Source organism: Hylobates moloch, unplaced genomic scaffold (genome assembly GCF_009828535.3).
Source record: "Hylobates moloch isolate HMO894 unplaced genomic scaffold, HMol_V3 SCAFFOLD_9, whole genome shotgun sequence".
NCBI classification, from domain to species: domain Eukaryota; kingdom Metazoa; phylum Chordata; class Mammalia; order Primates; family Hylobatidae; genus Hylobates; species Hylobates moloch.
Genome location: NW_026652284.1, coordinates 121,002,394 through 121,019,463, shown reverse-complemented (window position 1 = coordinate 121,019,463; position 17,070 = coordinate 121,002,394). Strand labels below are relative to the sequence as shown.

At 41.0% G+C, this 17,070-nt stretch overlaps 1 protein-coding gene across 21 annotated transcripts in view; it reads left to right on the top strand.

The window, feature by feature from the left end:
- PTK2 (protein tyrosine kinase 2) overlaps nucleotides 1-17,070 on the top strand; it is a 350,940-nt gene that overhangs the window by 315,919 nt on the left and 17,951 nt on the right. For 16 of the 21 annotated variants that reach the window (XM_058444052.1, XM_058444057.1, XM_058444058.1 and 13 more), the window contains one exon: nucleotides 7,814-7,876. The exons of the other annotated variants lie outside the window; for them this stretch is intronic. In XM_058444052.1, coding sequence (XP_058300035.1) covers nucleotides 7,814-7,876 — 63 coding nt within the window. The remainder of the gene's footprint in view (nucleotides 1-7,813; nucleotides 7,877-17,070) is intronic. 21 annotated transcript variants of the gene reach the window in all.

Sequence of the window (17,070 nt, the reverse complement as noted above, 5' to 3'; positions counted from 1 at the left end):
AATCCAGCAGCACATCAAAAAGCTTATCCACCATGATCAAGTGGGCTTCATCCCTGGGATGCAAGGCTGGTTCAACATACGCAAATCAATAAATGTAATCCAGCATATAAACAGAACCAAAGACAAAAACCACATGATTATCTCAATAGATGCAGAAAAGGCCTTTGACAAAATTCAACAACCCTTCATGCTAAAAACTCTCAATAAATTAGGTATTGATGGGACGTATCTCAAAATAATAAGAGCTATCTATGACAAACCCACAGCCAATATCATACTGAATGGGCAAAAACTGGAAGCATTCCCTCTGAAAACTGGCACAAGACAGGGATGCCCTCTCTCACCGCTCCTTTTCAACATAGTGCTGGAAGTTCTGGCCAGAGCAATCAGGCAGGAGAAGGAAATAAAGGGTATTCAATTAGGAAAAGAGGAAGTCAAATTGTCCCTGTTTGCAGATGACATGATTGTATATCTAGAAAACCCCATTGTCTCAGCCCAAAATCTCCTTAAGCTGATTAGCAACTTCAGCAAAGTCTCAGGATACAAAATTAATGTACAAAAATCACAAGCATTCTTGTACACCAATAACAGACAAACAGAGAGCCAAATCATGAGTGAACTCCCATTCACAATTGCTTCAAAGAGAATAAAATACCTAGGAATCCAACTTACAAGGGATGTGAAGGACCTCTTCAAGGAGAACTACAAACCACTGCTCAGTGAAATAAAAGAGGATACAAACAAATGGAAGAACATTCCATGCTCATGGGTTGGAAGAATCAATATCGTGAAAATGGCCATACTGCCCAAGGTCATTTATAGATTCAATGCCATCCCCATCAGCTACCAATGACTTTCTTCACAGAATTGGAAAAAACTACTTTAAAGTTCATATGGAACCAAAAAAGAGCCCGCATCGCCAAGTCAATCCTAGGCCAAAAGAACAAAGCTGGAGGCATCACGCTACCTGACTTTAAACTATACTACAAGGCTACAGTAACCAAAACAGCATGGTACTGGTACCACAACAGAAACATAGATCAATGGAACAGAACAGAGCCCTCAGAAATGATGCCGCATAGCTACAACTATCTGATCTTTGACAAACCTGACAAAAACAAGAAATGGGGAAAGGATTCCCTATTTAATAAATGGTGCTGGGAAAACTGGCTAGCCATATGTAGAAAGCTGCAACTGGATCCCTTCCTTACACCTTATACAAAAATTAATTCAAGATGGATTAAAGACTTATATGTTAGACCTAAAACCATTAAAATCCTACAAGAAAACGTAGGCAATACCATTCAGGACATAGGCGTGGGCAAGGACTTCATGTCTAAAACACCAAAAGCAATGGCAACAAAAGCCAAAATCGACAAATGGGATCTCATTAAACTAAAGAGCTTCTGCACAGCAAAAGAAACTATCATCAGAGTGAACAGGCAACCTACAGAATGGGAGAAAATTTTTGCAACCTACTCATCTGACAAAGGGCTAATATCCAGAATCTACAATGAACTCAAACAAATTTACAAAAAAAAAACAAACAACCCCATCAAAAAGTGGGCAGAGGACATGAACAGACACTTCTCAAAAGAAGACATTTATGCAGCCAAAAAACACATGAAGAAATGCTCATCATCACTGGCCATCAGAGAAATGCAAATCAAAACCACAGTGAGATACCATCTCACACCAGTTAGAATGGCCATCATTAAAAAATCAGGAAACAACAGGTGCTGGAGAGGATGTGGAGAAATAGGAACACTTTTACACTGTTGGTGGGACTGTAAACTAGTTCAACCATTGTGGAAGTCAGTGTGGCGATTCCTCAGGGATCTCGAACTAGAAATACCATTTGACCCAGCCATCCCATTACTGGGTATATACCCAAAGGACTATAAATCATGCTGCTATAAAGACACATGCACACGTATGTTTATTGCGGCACTATTCACAATAGCAAAGAGTTGGAACCAACCCAAATGTCCAACAACGATAGACTGGATTAAGAAAATGTGGCACATATACACCATGGAATACTATGCAGCCATAAAAAATGATGAGTTCGTGTCCTTTGTAGGGACGTGGATGAAACTGGAAAACATCATTCTCAGTAAACTATCGCAAGGACGAAAAACCAAACACCGCATGTTCTCACTCATAGATGGGAATTGAACAATGAGAACTCATGGACACAGGAAGGGGAACATCACACTCCGGGGACTGTTGTGGGGTGGGGGGAGGGGGGAGGGACAGCATTAGGAGATACACCTAATGCTAAATGACGAGTTAATGGGTGCAGGAAATCAACATGGCACATGGATACATATGTAACAAACCTGCACATTGTGCACATGTACCCTAAAACCCTAAAGTATAATAAAAAAAAAAAAAATTCATGTAAACACATGAAACAATACCATACTCTATAGGCAAAAATATAAATGAGTTGCATTTTTTGTTTAAGTAAAACAGTAAATATTTCCTGCCTTTAGAAGGTACTTATTATCTGTTGACTGATTGAAGCCCACCTCCACTGTTTAAGAGCTGTGTTACCCCAAGCAACTAAATCTCTCTAAGTCAAGTTCCTCGTCTATAACATATCTCTTGTGCCTTGGATATTAATTGAAGCATTCCTTCAGCAAATATTTACTACACATCTATGTTCACAATGCTGCCAGGCACTTCTTTTTTTTTTTTTTTTCCCAGGCACTTCTTTAATTCTGATAATGACTGACTGAGGTAGGTATTATTCTGCCTTTTTTACAGGTGAGGAACTGGGCCTAGAGAGGTTATATGCCTTGTCCAAAGGGGCATGGACAATCAGTTTACTAGAAAAATGCACAGGGCATTCATTTCCTCCACCTGTTTGTCCGGTGTTCTAGCAGGTAACAGAGATGCAGTGGTGAGGCAGACAGCTTCATAGACTCTGTCTTCATGGAACTTAGCATCTCATGATAAGAAACAGAAATGGTCAACTATTTGGGGAAGGGGAGGAGGAGAAGAACAAATTACAACAATATATTATACAGTATTTTCTTTATGAATTGGTTGAGAGTTTTAAAACGATAATACAGTGGTGCTAGGGTACAGTGAGAGAAATGCTATCACATATTACTGACATAGATGAAAATCAAGATGGCCTTGAGCAATTTTGAAACTTATACCAAGATTTTTCAAATGTTCAAACTCTTTGACTTAGTAATTCCTTTCTTAGAAATCTGCTCCAGAGACAGGAAGATCACTTGAGCAAAGGAGTTTAAGACCAGCCTGGATAACATAGTGAGACTCCCCCCCAATCTCTAAAAGAAAAAGAAAAGAAATCTGTCCCAGGGAAATAATCAGGGACTTAGTCAAAGATTTGTATACAAAGATGTTCATCTACAACCTATTTATAAAGGATTTTGAAAATGTCCCTAATGTCCAACAATAAAAGAACTATTTATTTTAACTCTTATGTGGCACCAACTTAGTACTTTACAAATATTAACTCATTTCATCCTCCTAACAATCCTATGTGTTGGTTACAATTACTGTTCCATTTTAGAGATGAAGAAATTGAGGCCCAGGTCACACAGCTTGTAAGGACTGGATCCTGATTTGAACCCAGGCCACCTGGTGCCACAGCCCACACCCTTCACTACCATTGTCTATTTTATGATGATAGTCATGCAGTGGAACGTTGTGCAGCCTTAAACATTGTTTTGTCAGTTTGCCCTGTATAAATGTTATGCGAAGGCTGCAGAATCATATGATGTGGTTCCATGTTTGTAAACATACATTTACACCACAGTATTAACTAATGATAATTACTTTTACATTTTAATTACTCCATAATAACCAATGATAATTACTTCCAAATGGTAAGGTTGAGTGATTTGTAATTTTTTCATCCATTTTCACAGTATCTTAATTTTTCTACAGTAAGTGCATGTTTCTTTTGTTAGATTATTGACAAATGAGGATGTATATAATATTTTAAAATAACCAAAATCATGTAACTATTAAATGACTGCATCGTAAGTTGGGCCTGGTGGATCTTTTGTTTTCTTAGACTGTAGCTCTAACTGGGCGTGGTGGCATGCATTTATAGTCCCAGCTACTCCAGAAACTGAGGTGGATGATTGCTTGAGGCCAGGAGTTCGAGGCTGTAATGCACTATGATTGTGCCTGTGAATAGCCGCTGCACTCTGACCTGGGCAGCAGATCAAGACCCTGTCTCTTAAAAATAGAAACTGTTGGCCTGGTGCGGTGGCTCACGCCTGTAATCCCAGCACTTTGGGAGGCCGAGGCAGGCAGGTCATGAGGTCAGGTGATCAAGACCATCCTGGCTAACACGGTGAAACCCCGTCTCTACTAAAAAATACAAAAAATTAGCCGGGCGTAGTGGCGGACGCCTGTAGTCCCAGCTACTTGGGAGGCTGAGGCAGGAGAATGGCGTGAACCGAGGAGGCAGAGCTTGCAGTGAACCAAGATCATACCACTGCATTCCAGCCTGGGTGACAGAGGGAGACTCCGTCTCAAAAAAATAAATAAATAAATACATACATACATACATAAATACATACATACATACATACATACTGTTGTCCTTCCTGCTACAGTAGAGTCAAACCTAATCACCTCCACTCTCTGTTTAGAGCCCTTCAACAGAACCCCTAAGCAGACCCAGCTCCCAGCTGGTCCCTCAAGTGAATGGGCAGAAGAGGAAAGGATAGTTTCAGACTTTTTTTTAAGTTGCAAGAATGGTACAAAGAATTCCCACATTCCCTTTACCTAGAGTATCCACTTGTTAACATTTGACCTCATTTGCTTTGCATATTTGTACATACCATTTTTTCTGAACTATTTGGAAGTAAATACCAGATATCCTGCTTTTTAACTGTTAAATAGTTTAATGTGAATTTCCTAAAAATAAGGATGTTCTCTTAAATAAGCATAGCCGAGTTAACCAATGTCAGGAAATTAACAATAATTCAATACTGTTAGCTAATCAATGGACTATTCATATTTTACCAGTTGTCCACAGGATGCCCTTTCTAGAAAAAAGTCCTGGATCATGAGTTAAATTTAGTTATCACATCTCTTGAGTTTCCTTTAAGCTTGAACAGTTCCTGGGTCTTCCCGAAATCTTTCCTGACTTTGATATTTACGTTGAGTAATGTTCTGTGAATTGTCAACCTGAAGTCTCATCTTCTCGGGTACTTTTTCTCAAAGTCCATTGTGTTTTGGAATATTTTTCTTAAGTATATCTGGGATGTTTGGGCCCCACAAAGCTGCCTCTTCATTCAGGCAGTGGCAGAACCTCAGCATTCCATGGAATAGGATCTGTGAGCTCTACTACATGGAATAGGACCGCCCCAGTGAGTTCCCCTTCAGTTGCCAGTTGGAATGACTGTATTATGTGTGTTTGCCTGGTTTCCTTTCGTCTATTCATGCCTATCTTACCTGTCAGAGAAGATTCTATCCTAGAAGTCAGGAACTACCTACCTCTGAATTTTCTCTTGAGCTATATTTCACACCCAGCCACAGCTGTCCATATCTAATGGGATAGTCCTCTCTGGTAAAAGATACAGTATACTTTCTGCCATAGTCGCTAACTGCATGCCTCTAGGTTTGACTTCCCCTGTGTGGGGATTAGTTACATATATCACATCTGCGGTAAGAATTCATTTTTTAAATTATTGTTCCTTGATATTATAGTACATATAAACACAGTACAATGTTTTAAGTTATGCTCTTCAGAGTTCAGAAGTATTTATTCTGAACTTTTCTGGTTTACTCATTGAGAGAGTTCTAACAGAGCAGAGTCTTGCTTAGTCACCCAGGCTGTAGTGCAGTGGTACAGTGGTAGCTCACTACAACCTCAAACTCCTGAGCTCAAACCATCGCCCCACCTCAGCCTCTCCAGTAGCTGGGACTCAGGCACACACCATCATTCCCAGCTAATTTTTAAAATTTTTTTCTTTGTAGAGATGAGTTCTCACTGTGTTGCCCAGGCTGGTCTTGATATCCTGGCCTCAAAGGGTCCTCCCACCTCAGCCTCCCAAATAGGTGAAATTGCAGGCACACACCACCACACCCAATGCTACATTTGAGGATTTAGGTCATTTTCCATCTATATTTAGCTGTTGCTTTTAAATGAATATTTTTACATGAAAGGGAACAACTTTTTTTATATAGTAGCATGGAGGTTAATTCAGTCAACATTGATGTGTTGAGTGCACACCAACCAGGAACTGTGCCAGGCACTAGGGATATGGGGCTGATATACATGAGCTGTTTTGTAATTCTGTTGAATGAACAGATAAGTTGTGACTTTTGCCCTCTTTACTTACTCTCTGCTACTGCTGTCAGGGCTGTCTATTCTGTTTCAGGATGCCTCTGATTATTAGAATGTTTTTCCATAAGTGATCCAAAATCTGCCCTAAATTCAGGGACAACACACAAGTTTCACCTTTTCCCACATGGAATCCCTGAGGGCTGTTAACAACAATCAGCCAGAGCCCCCTTTTAGTGATTAGCCATCAGGAGCTCCTTTACCCACCTCCTGGTAGGAGCTGTTCTCAGACCTCAGCCAGCTACCTCCAGGCACTGTGCCTGGGAGGGAAGGAAAGGGGGAAGGGAGGAAGAAGGCAAAGGACAGTGCAAGGCCCCTGCCCTGGAAAGTTTGTTTACCTCTGAGCCATCAGAGGATCACTCTTACCTGTGTCCTTCACCAACTTCCTACTACACCCTGGCACCCACGAGTGACCCCTGCTTTGATTAGAGATAGTTAAGACAGCGGCAGAAAGCCTAGTAGGAACTGGTACAATGAAAAGGGTTTGGGCTACAGCACTGGAATTGGAATTGGAAAAGAAGGGAGAGGTGAAGCTCATTTCTCCATCCCCCACCCAACAAGTGCTTGCAGATGGTGTGCTCAGTGGCAGGCTCAGGTGTGGGAAATAGGAGATACACAGACAAATCAGACATCAAGATGCTCCATCTCTAATGAGGGAAGTAATTATGCCTGATAGGTGCCAACATAGAGGTATCTGTAAGGCACAGGCTAAGAAGCGACCAGCTCTGCTTGAAGAGGGAAACATGCTGCCAAGAAAGGGTGTCTGGCTGAGCCTTGAAGAATGAACAGAAGTTTTCCAGGAAGAAGTATATGGCCAGTGTTCATGAGCAAAGGGGAGGCAGGAGCCACTGTGGCTGCAGGCCCGTAACCCATACTGCGGGAGCACAGAGTTGTTTTCATGAGGAAAAGCCTTTTCTGCCCTGTTCCTTCACCATAAAGGCATGTAGCCTACTTCATTTATTCTGATATTGGTGAAATTTCCGTACTGTTATTTACATAAAATCTAGATTTCTCTATTTGGTTTCTATATTCTAGATGCAGTGTGGGAAAACAGTCTTGTAATTGAACTCATATGGTACTTTGGCAAGACAGCCAAATCCGTATAAGCCATATTCTGTCAGAAAGCCGCAAGTAATGCCTGATACTTTTATCCTGGGATTGCGGGTCTCTCAGTGAAGAAGAAAGCCTGCTGTGCTACTTGGAATAGAGGTGAAGTGCAGGTTCTCCAGCACTGGGTGGGCCAGTGCAGGTGCCAGTCTGTAAGGTGTGCGTGTGTGGAGAGGAATGCAGTTCTTCCCAAGGCAGCCAACCTTCATTCATCATCACTGGAATTTTTTTGAAACAGGGAAAGTTTCAACTCTTCTTATTCAGAGGACAATTGTGTTAAAAAGGAAGGAATTTAATACAGAATCTGTCGAAAATTTTCAAATCAAAAATGAAATTGTTTTGATTTTGTTTTAATTTCTTCAGAAACCTGATGTGAGACTCTCTCGAGGCAGTATTGACAGGGAGGATGGAAGTCTTCAGGGTCCGGTAAGCCTGAGTTTTCAGCAGGATTTGATTTCCAGTTCTCCTGTGCGTGGACCATCAGTGTTTATGTCACAAGATATCCAAGTTTACTAATATTTGTAATAGGGAACAGAATAGTCTATAAAGTCAACATTTTAAGATTATGAAAATCTATGATGTACAGCCTAGAATTTTTATTCAGATACAGAAGTTTTCTGCACTATTATTGATAAAGGCTTTTTTTTTTTTTAACTTTTAGTTTCAGGGGTATATGTACAGATGTGTTATATAAGGAAATCACATGTTGCAAGGGTTTGTTATACAGATCATTTGGCACCCAGGTGATAAGCATAATACCTGATAGGTAGTGTTTTGATCCTCACCCTCCTCCCACCCTCCACCCTCAAGTAGGCCCCGGAGTCGGTTGTTCCCTTCATTGTGTCCATGTGTACTCAGTGTTTAGCTCCCATTTATAAGTGAGAACATGTGGTATTGGTTTTCTGTTCCTGTGTTAGTTCACTTAAGATAATGATAATGACCTCTAGCTCCACCCATCTTGCTGCAGAGGAAATGATCTCATTCTTTTTGTGGCTACATAGTATTTCATAGTGTATACATACCACATTTTCTTTATCCAGTCTATCATTGATGGGTATTTAGGTTGATTCCATGACCTTGTTATTGTGAACAGTGCTGTGATGAATATAAGCATGCATGTGTCTTTATGGTAGAAAGATTTATATTCCTTTGGGTGTGTACTCAATAAGGGGATTGCTGGGTCAAATGCTGTTTTAAGTTCTGAGACATTGCCAAACTGCTTTCCACAGTGACCGAAGTAATTTACATTCCCACCAGCAGTGTCTAAGTGTTCTGTTTCTCCACAACCTCGCATCTGTTAATTTTTTGACTTTTTAATAATAGACATTCTGACTGGTGTGAGATGGCATCTCATTGTGGTTTTGATTTGCATTTCTCTAATGATTAGTGATATTGGGCATTTTTTCATATGCTTGTTGGCCATGTTTATGTCGTCTTTTGAAAAGTGTCTGTTCATGTCCTTTGCCCACATTTTAATGGGGCTGTTTGGTTTTACTTGTTAATTTGCTTTAAGTTCCTTATAGATGCTGGATATTAGACCTTTGTCAGATGCATAGTTTGCAAATATTTTCTCCCATTCTATGAGTTGTTTATTCTGCTGTTAGTTCCTTTTGCTGTAAAGAAGCTCTTTAATTAGGTCTCATTTGTAATTTTTTTTTGTTGCAATTGCTTTTGGTGTCCTCATCATGAAATCTTTGCAAGGGCCTATGTCCAGAATAGTATTTCCTAGGTTTTCTTCGAGGGTTTTTATAGTTTTAGGTTTTACATTTAAGTCTTTAATCCATCTTGAGTTGATTTTTGTATATGGTGTAAGGAAGGGACCCAGTTTTATTATTTGGCAGATGGCTAGCTGGTTGTCTCAGCACCATTTATTGAATAGGGAGTCCTTTCCCCATTGCTTGTTTTTGCCAACACTGTCAAAGATCAGATGGTTGTAGGTACGAAGCTTTATTTCTAGGCTCTGTATTCTGTTCTATTGGTCTGTGTGTCTGTTTTTGTACCAGTACCATGATGTTTTGGTTACTGTAGCCTTGTAGTATAGTCTGAAGTCATGTAATGTAAAGTCCTCAACTTTGTTCTTTTTGCTTAGGATTGCTTTGACTACTCAGGCTCTTTTTTGGTTCCATATGAATTTTACAATAGCTTTTTCTAATTCTGTAAAGCATGTCATTGGTAGTTTGATAGGTACAACATTGAATCTGTAAAGCACTTTGGGCAGTAGGTATGAACATTATAACAATATCAGTTCTTCCTATCCATGAGCATGGAATATTTTTCCATTTGTTTGTGTCATCTCTGATTTCTTTCAGCAGTGTTTTGTAATTCTTATTGTAGAGATCTTTCACCTCCCTGGTTAGCTATATTCCTGGGTATTTTGTGTGTGTGGCTACTGTAAATGGAATTGCATTCTTTTTTTTTTTTTTTTTTTTTTGAGACGAAGTCTCGCTCTGTTGCCCAGGCTGGAGTGCAGTGGCGCAATCTCGGCTCACTGTAAGCTCCACCTCCCAGGTTTACGCCATTCTCCTGCCTCAGCCTCTCCGAGTAGCTGGGACTACAGGCGCCCACCACCACGCCCGGCTAATTTTTTGTATTTTTAGTAGAGACGGGGTTTCACCGTGGTCTCGATCTCCTGACCTCGTGATTCACCCGCCTCGGCCTCCCAAAGTGCTGGGATTACAAGCGTGAGCCACCGCGCCCGGCCGGGGTTGCATTCTTGATTCAGCACTCAACTGGATGTTGTTGGTGTAGAGAAATGCTACTGATTTTTGTACATTGATTTTGTACCCTGAAACTTTGCTGAAGTTGTTTATCACAGGAGTCCCCATCTTCCTGGGCCACAGACCGGTATTGGTCCATAGTCTGTTAGGAACTGGGCCACACAGCAGGAGGTGAATGGCAGGCTAGCCAGCATTGATGCCTGAGCTCTTTCTCCTGTCAGGTCAGTGGCAGCATTAGATTCTCATAGGCATGTGAACCCTATTGTGAACTGCACATGTGAGAGATCTAGATTGCACACTCCTTATGAGACTCTAATGCCTGATGATCTGAGATGGAACAGTTTCATCCCAAAACCATCCCCCACCCCATCCCCCGAGTCTGTGGAAAAAAAATTGTTTTCCATGAAACCTGTCCCTGGTGCCAAAATGATTGGGGACTGCTCGTTTATCAGATCTAGGAGCTTTTGGGCCAAGACTATGGCGTTTTCTATGTATAAAGTTATATCATCTACAAACACAGAAGTTTGATCTCTTCTCTTCCTATTTGGATGCCTTTTATTTCTTTGTCTTGCCTGATTGCTCTGCCTAGGACTTCCAGCACTAATGTTGAATAGATATGGTAAGAGTGGGCATCCTGGTCTTGTTTCAGTTCTTCAGGGGAGTGCTTCCAGCCTTTGCCCATTCATTCAATATGATGTTGGCTGTGGGTTTGTCATAGATGGCTCTTATTATTTTGAGTTATCTTCCTTCATTACCTAGTTTTTTGAGGGTTTTTAACATGAAGTGAGGTTGAATTTTATTGGAAGCTTTTTTTTTTTTGCATCTGTTGAGATAATCCTGTGGTTTTTGTTTTTAGTTCTGTTTATGTGATGAATCACATTTAATTGATTTTCATATGTTGAACCAACCTTGCATCCTGGGAGTGAAGCCTACTTGTTTGTGGTGGATTAGCTTTTTGTTGTGCTGCTGCTGATTCGTTTTGCCAGTATTATGTTGAGGAATTTTGTATCTGTGTTCATCAGGGATATTGGCCTGAAGTTTTCTTTTTTTGTTGTTTCTGCCAGGTTTGGGACTCAGAATGATTCTGGCCTCATAGAATGAGTTAGAGAGGATTACCTCCTCCTCAATTTTTTGGAATGGTTTTAGTAAGAGTGCCACCAGCTCATCTTTGTACATCTGTTAGAATTCAACTGTGAAGCCATCTGGTCCTGGGCTTTTGGTGGTTGGTAGGCTATCTGTTACTGATTGAATTTCAGAGCTCATTATTGGTCTGTTCAGGGATTCTATTTCTTCCTGGCTCAGTCTTAGAAATGTGTATGTGTCCAGGAATTCATCCATATCTTCTAGATTTTCTAGTTCATGTGCATAGAGCTGTTCATAATGTTCTATGATAGTTATATGTATTTTTCTGTGGGGTTGGTGGTAATGTCCCCTTTGTCATTTCTGATTGTATTTATTTGGGTCTACTCTCTTTTTTTAATTAGCTAGTGATCTGTCATTCTTATGTATTCTTTCAAATAACCAATTTCTGGTTTCATTTATCTTTTGTATGGTTTTTCATGTCTCAATTTCATTTAGTTCAGCTGTGATTTTGGTTATTTCTTGTTTTCTGTTAGCTTTCGGGTTGATTGGCTCGTTTTTTTCTAGTTCCTCAAGGTGCGATGTCAGGTTATTAATTTGAGATCTTTTTAACTTTTTGGTGTAGATGTTTAGTACTATAAACTTTCCTCTTAACGCTGCCTTAGCTGTGTTCAAGAGATTCTAGTGGTTGTATCTTTGTACTTATTCGTTTCAAAGAATTTCTTGATTTATGCCTTACCCAGAAGTCATTCAGGAGCAGGTTGTTTAATTTCCACATAATCATATGGTTTTGAACAATATTCTTAGTACTGATTCTATTTTTATTGTGCTGTGGTCCTAGAATGTGGTTGGTGTGATTTTGATTTTTTTTTTTAATTAGCTATACAATTGTTTTATAGCCAATTGTGTGGTTTGTTTTAGAGTATGTACCCCGTGCAGGTGAGAAGAATTTATATTCTGTTGTTTAATAAAGGCCTTTTAGTAATAAGCCAAACTCTTTGTGACCTAAAGAATATGTACATCATTTCTCAGCCTTTTGGCTAAGATCAAGTGAAGAAATATATATACATATTAGCCGTTGTTAACACGTTGCTAAATTTTTTGTTGTTGTTGTTTTCGTTTTTGTTTTGAGACAGTCTTGCTCTGTCACCCAGAGCTGGAGTGCAGTGGTGTGATAACCTCCGCCTCCCAGTTTCAAGCGATTCTTGTGCCTCAGCCTCCCAAGTAGCTGGGACTACAGGCACGTGCCACCACATCCAGCTAATTTTTGAATTTTTAGTAGAGACAGGGTTTCATGATATTGGCCAGGCTGGTCTCAAACTCCTGACTTCAAGTGATCTGCCTGGCCCATTTGCTAAATTTTTATACTCTTACTACATGGTTGTAAAAGTCTCCAGAGTCACAGAAAATTTGTTCAAGTAAGATTTTTTTCTTCTGGATGTGGCGGGGGGAGAATGCCTGAAATTCTCTTTAAAGAACTAGCTTATGATTATTCCAATTATATTTAACCCATTTATGCCTAGTGTTCCATTATTGGAATGCTAAGCTTGTGAGAGTTATTTATATCCTACTGCTCAAGGTCATCGCCAATGTCTTGATTTTCCCACACCAAAAAATTTGCAGCCTCCAGCATAAATAGGTTAAAGCCTGCTAGAAATAGGACTTATTTTCACACCAATTCTCACTCCTTAACGTTTTAGGACCAACTGCTTGTTATGCATTAGTCTCTTCAACATAAGGAAGCAGCCAGTTTGGGGTTGGTTGGCTCTTGTGTTTCTAGTTCCTCAGGGTGTGATGTTAGGTTATTAATTTGAGAATTTGAGTAATTTGAGATCTCTCTTTTTTTTTTTTTTTTTTTGAGACGGAGTCTCGCTCTGTCACCTAGGCTGGAGTGCAGTGGCAGGATCTCGGCTCACTGCATCTTCTGCCTACCAGGCTCAAGAGACTCTCCTGCCTCAGCCTCCCAAGTAGCTGGGATTACAGCCACCCCCCTAATTTTTGTATTTTTAGTAGAGACAGGGTTTCACCATGTTGGCCAGGCTTGTCTTGAACTCCTGACCTCCAGTGATCCACCCACCTTGGCCTCCCAAAGTGCTGGGATTACAAGCGTGAGCCACCGTGCCCAGCTGAATTTAAGGTTTTCTTAATCTTACTAATTTGAGCGAACCAACGCCAAATTTCCATCAGCAGATGTCTGTTGAAGCTAAATGCAGATTTCCTTAAACATTTGCTGTGCCTGTCAGGTAGCAGACTTACGGAGTTAAAGTTTTACCCTAATAAGGGTGAAACTACTGAGTTGACTTCTAGTCACGTGTGTATGCAACTGTCAACACTTACCTTAAAATCTTGCAAACATTTTTTTCTATATAAAATAGCACCCAGTCGGGCACCATGGCCGACATTCTTTAGTCCATGAGCAAGAAAGTTGCATTATCAGCCATTTAACATTCCCGTACACTGAGCTCCTTCCTTGTATTGAAGAGACAAATGCATAAAAAGCAGTTGGTCCTAAATTGTTAAGAAGGAGTGAGAATCGGTGTGAAAATAAGTCCTATTTCACACGGTGTGAAAATAAGTCCTAGCTATTTAGAACATTGCCAATAGGAAATTTGTTAGATAAGGAAAATTATTTGTGTTCCAGTGTGTGGCCCACAGAAGGTACTCAGAAAAAAATGTAAATTTGTTAATTAATCAAACCTGGATAGAAGGATTATGCAGAACTGCTTTATTAATAACTTGTGGCCAGGAGCGATGGCTCACGCCTGTAATCCTGGCACTTTCGGAGGCCGACGCAGGTGGATCACCTGAGGTCAGGAGTTCGAGACCAGCCTGGCCAACATGGTAAAACCCCGTCTCTACTAAAAATACAAAAAAGTTAGCCAGGTGTGGTAGAGCGTACCTGTAATCCCAGCTACTCAGAAGTCTGAGGCAGGAGAATCACTTGAACCCGGGAGGCGGAGGTTGCAGTGAGCCAAGATTGTGCCATTGGACTTCAGCCTGAGCCAAAACAGCAAAACTCTGTCTTAGAAAAAAAGAACTTGGGCCGGGCGTGGTGGCTCACGCCTGTAATCCCAGCACTTTGGGAGGCCGAGGTGGGCGGATCACGAGGTCAGGAGATCGAGACCATCCTGGCTAACACGGTGAAACCCCATCTCTACTAAAAATACAAAAATTAGCTGGGCGTGGTGGTGGGTGCCTGTAGTCCCAACTACTCAGGAGGCTGAGGCAGGAGAATGGCGTGAACCCGGGAGGCGGAGCTTGCAGTGAGCTGAGATCGCGCCACTGCACTCCAGCCTGGGTGACAGCGAGACTCAGTCTCAAAAAAAAAAAAAAGATAAAAAGAACTTCTAAGACAATCAGATGACACTTGATGGGCCCACCTAAGATCTCAGTTTGCTTTGTGCCAGGTGGAGGCAATAGTAAGAGTGCTTAGTGCTAACTGAGGACCTGGCTTAGTACTACAAGGTGCTGTGTCGCATCACTCTTGACACATCGGGTACGGTGGTCATCCACATTTCACAAATGAGTAGACAAGGACTCAGAGAAAACTTGCCTAAGTGCCCCCATTTATGCACATGTAGCCAGCCTTGCTCAACAGACTTCACTGCCTTCCTGGGGACTGTTAACACGCTATGACCATTTCTGGTTTTTTTCCCTTTTGTGCTTTCCTAAAGATGATAATTTGGTTTTGGCCCCATTTTGTGAAACACTCCAGCTTTAACACTTTTAGAAATGTGCCACGGCTTCAGGGAGAACCCTTTGACTAGAAAGCCATGTAGATTATAAATGGATGTGAACTAGTTAGTAAACATTAATAACTGGCTAGTGGAAAATTGATCCCATCAGTGTGCGTAAAAAGTAAATATTTAGACTTTAATACACAGGTTGACAGCATGTTCATTTTGTGATGACAACCTAGTTGTCTTATTAGGTAAGTGTTATTAGCCTCAGTTTACAAATGGAAAAACCAAAGCCCCTAACAGCTCTGCAACTTTTCCAAAGTAAACAGCTGGTTCCGCACAGAACCATGCACGAGGCCTAGCTCCCCACACTCATACTGTCAGACTTCTGAAGCAGAGTCTCTCCTTTTCTGTACCTGAGTACCCGAGCAGGTTGTATGTGAGCACACATTGGCTAGATTACTCGGGGATGTTCTGAGAATAGAATTTTCTAGTTCATTAAACTTTGTTACCCGAGTATCAACCAGAAAGTTCTTTGCAACAGAGTGAGACTCCGTCACTCACTTAATCAATCAGTCAATACCAAAAAACCTGTAGTTCCTCTCCTCCTATCCCAGCCGTCTCCTTTCTTTGTGGGACACAGCTTCTCCTAACAGAACACAGAATATACTAATACATGTTCATTGTTTATTGTCCGTCTCCTTCCACTGCATTGTCAGCTGTTTGCTCCCCAGGCAGGGTCTTTGTTTTATACCTAGAACAAAGCAGGTGTCCAATAACTGTTCATTGAACAAATAAATGATATGGAAGTGATATATAAAGTAGGAAGCGCTACACAAAAATAAGTTGATACGGTATCATTCTTCATACCTTCAAGCTGTGAGACTTTTTGCAAGTCTTTAAAATCCGAGGTGTTAAATGACATGTTGAAAACAACTTGATTGTGTGAGGGAGGAACAATTTTAATTTTGTGTGCTATTTTTATAGCACTTGTAAAGAAGTGGATCTCTTTTCAATAGAAAGTTAAGCGCCTGAAGTTGTATCTGTTAGCCAGTTCATTATTTTAAAGTAAGCAAGAAAAGTCTTTCTTTTCAGAAGTAGAACATAGTTCCAAAAAGATTTTTTTCCAGGTAGTTAGCCTCAGAAAGACTATTTTAAATGCAGTTTCAAGTATGACAACTTGAAGGAGAACTGGTGTTAAGTGAAACTTTATCCTGTGCCTGGGACAGAAGTTCTGGGGTGTGGTTTGGCTTCTCTGGCTTGGCCTAGAACTGTTGGAGGTATAGCAACAGGTCCTGACACACACAGTACTTTGGGGATGATGACAATGTAGGCCCATGGGAATCTACACACCCAGTGCTACCAAGCCCCTTTCCATCATTGTTCTGGTTGTACCTGTTTTTGTGATAAGGATAGTTGGGAGGCCAGGCAGGAGAGGATGCAGACACTGGGAAGTCCTGGGATTTTAAACCCTTTAGAGGTCAACTGGAGACATCCATGTAAGAACATTTCAAATTTTTTTTATTTGTATAAATTTAAGGGGTGTAACTGCAGTTTTTTTACATGGATATATTGCATAGTGGTGAAGCCTGGGCTTTTAGTATAACCATCACACAAATAGTATACATTATACCCATTAAGTAATTTTTTGTTTTTGAGATGGAGTCTCCCTCTGTTGCCCAGGCTGGAGTGCAGTGACGCGATCTCAGCTCACTGCAATTTCTGCCCCCTCCAGGTTCAAGCAATTCTTCTGCCTCAGCCTCCCAAGTAGCTGGGATTACAGGCACACACCACTACGCCTGGCTTTTTTTTTTTTTTTTTTTAGTAGAGACGGGGTTTCACCATGTTAGCTAGGATGGTCTCGACCTCCTGACCTCGTGATCCGCCCGCCTCAGCCTCCCAAAGTGCTGGGATTACAGGCGTGAGCCACTGCGCCTGGCGCCATTAAGTAATGTCTTAACACTGTTCGCCCCGCCCCCACCCCCACCCCCACCCACACCGACCCCGGCAACTCTTCCAAGTCCACATTCTTAGGTACGTGTGTACGCATTATTTAGCTCCCACTTATGAGAACATGCAGGATTTGATTTTCTGTTTGTAAGTTGTTTCACCTAAGATAATGGCCTACACATTACTGCATCCA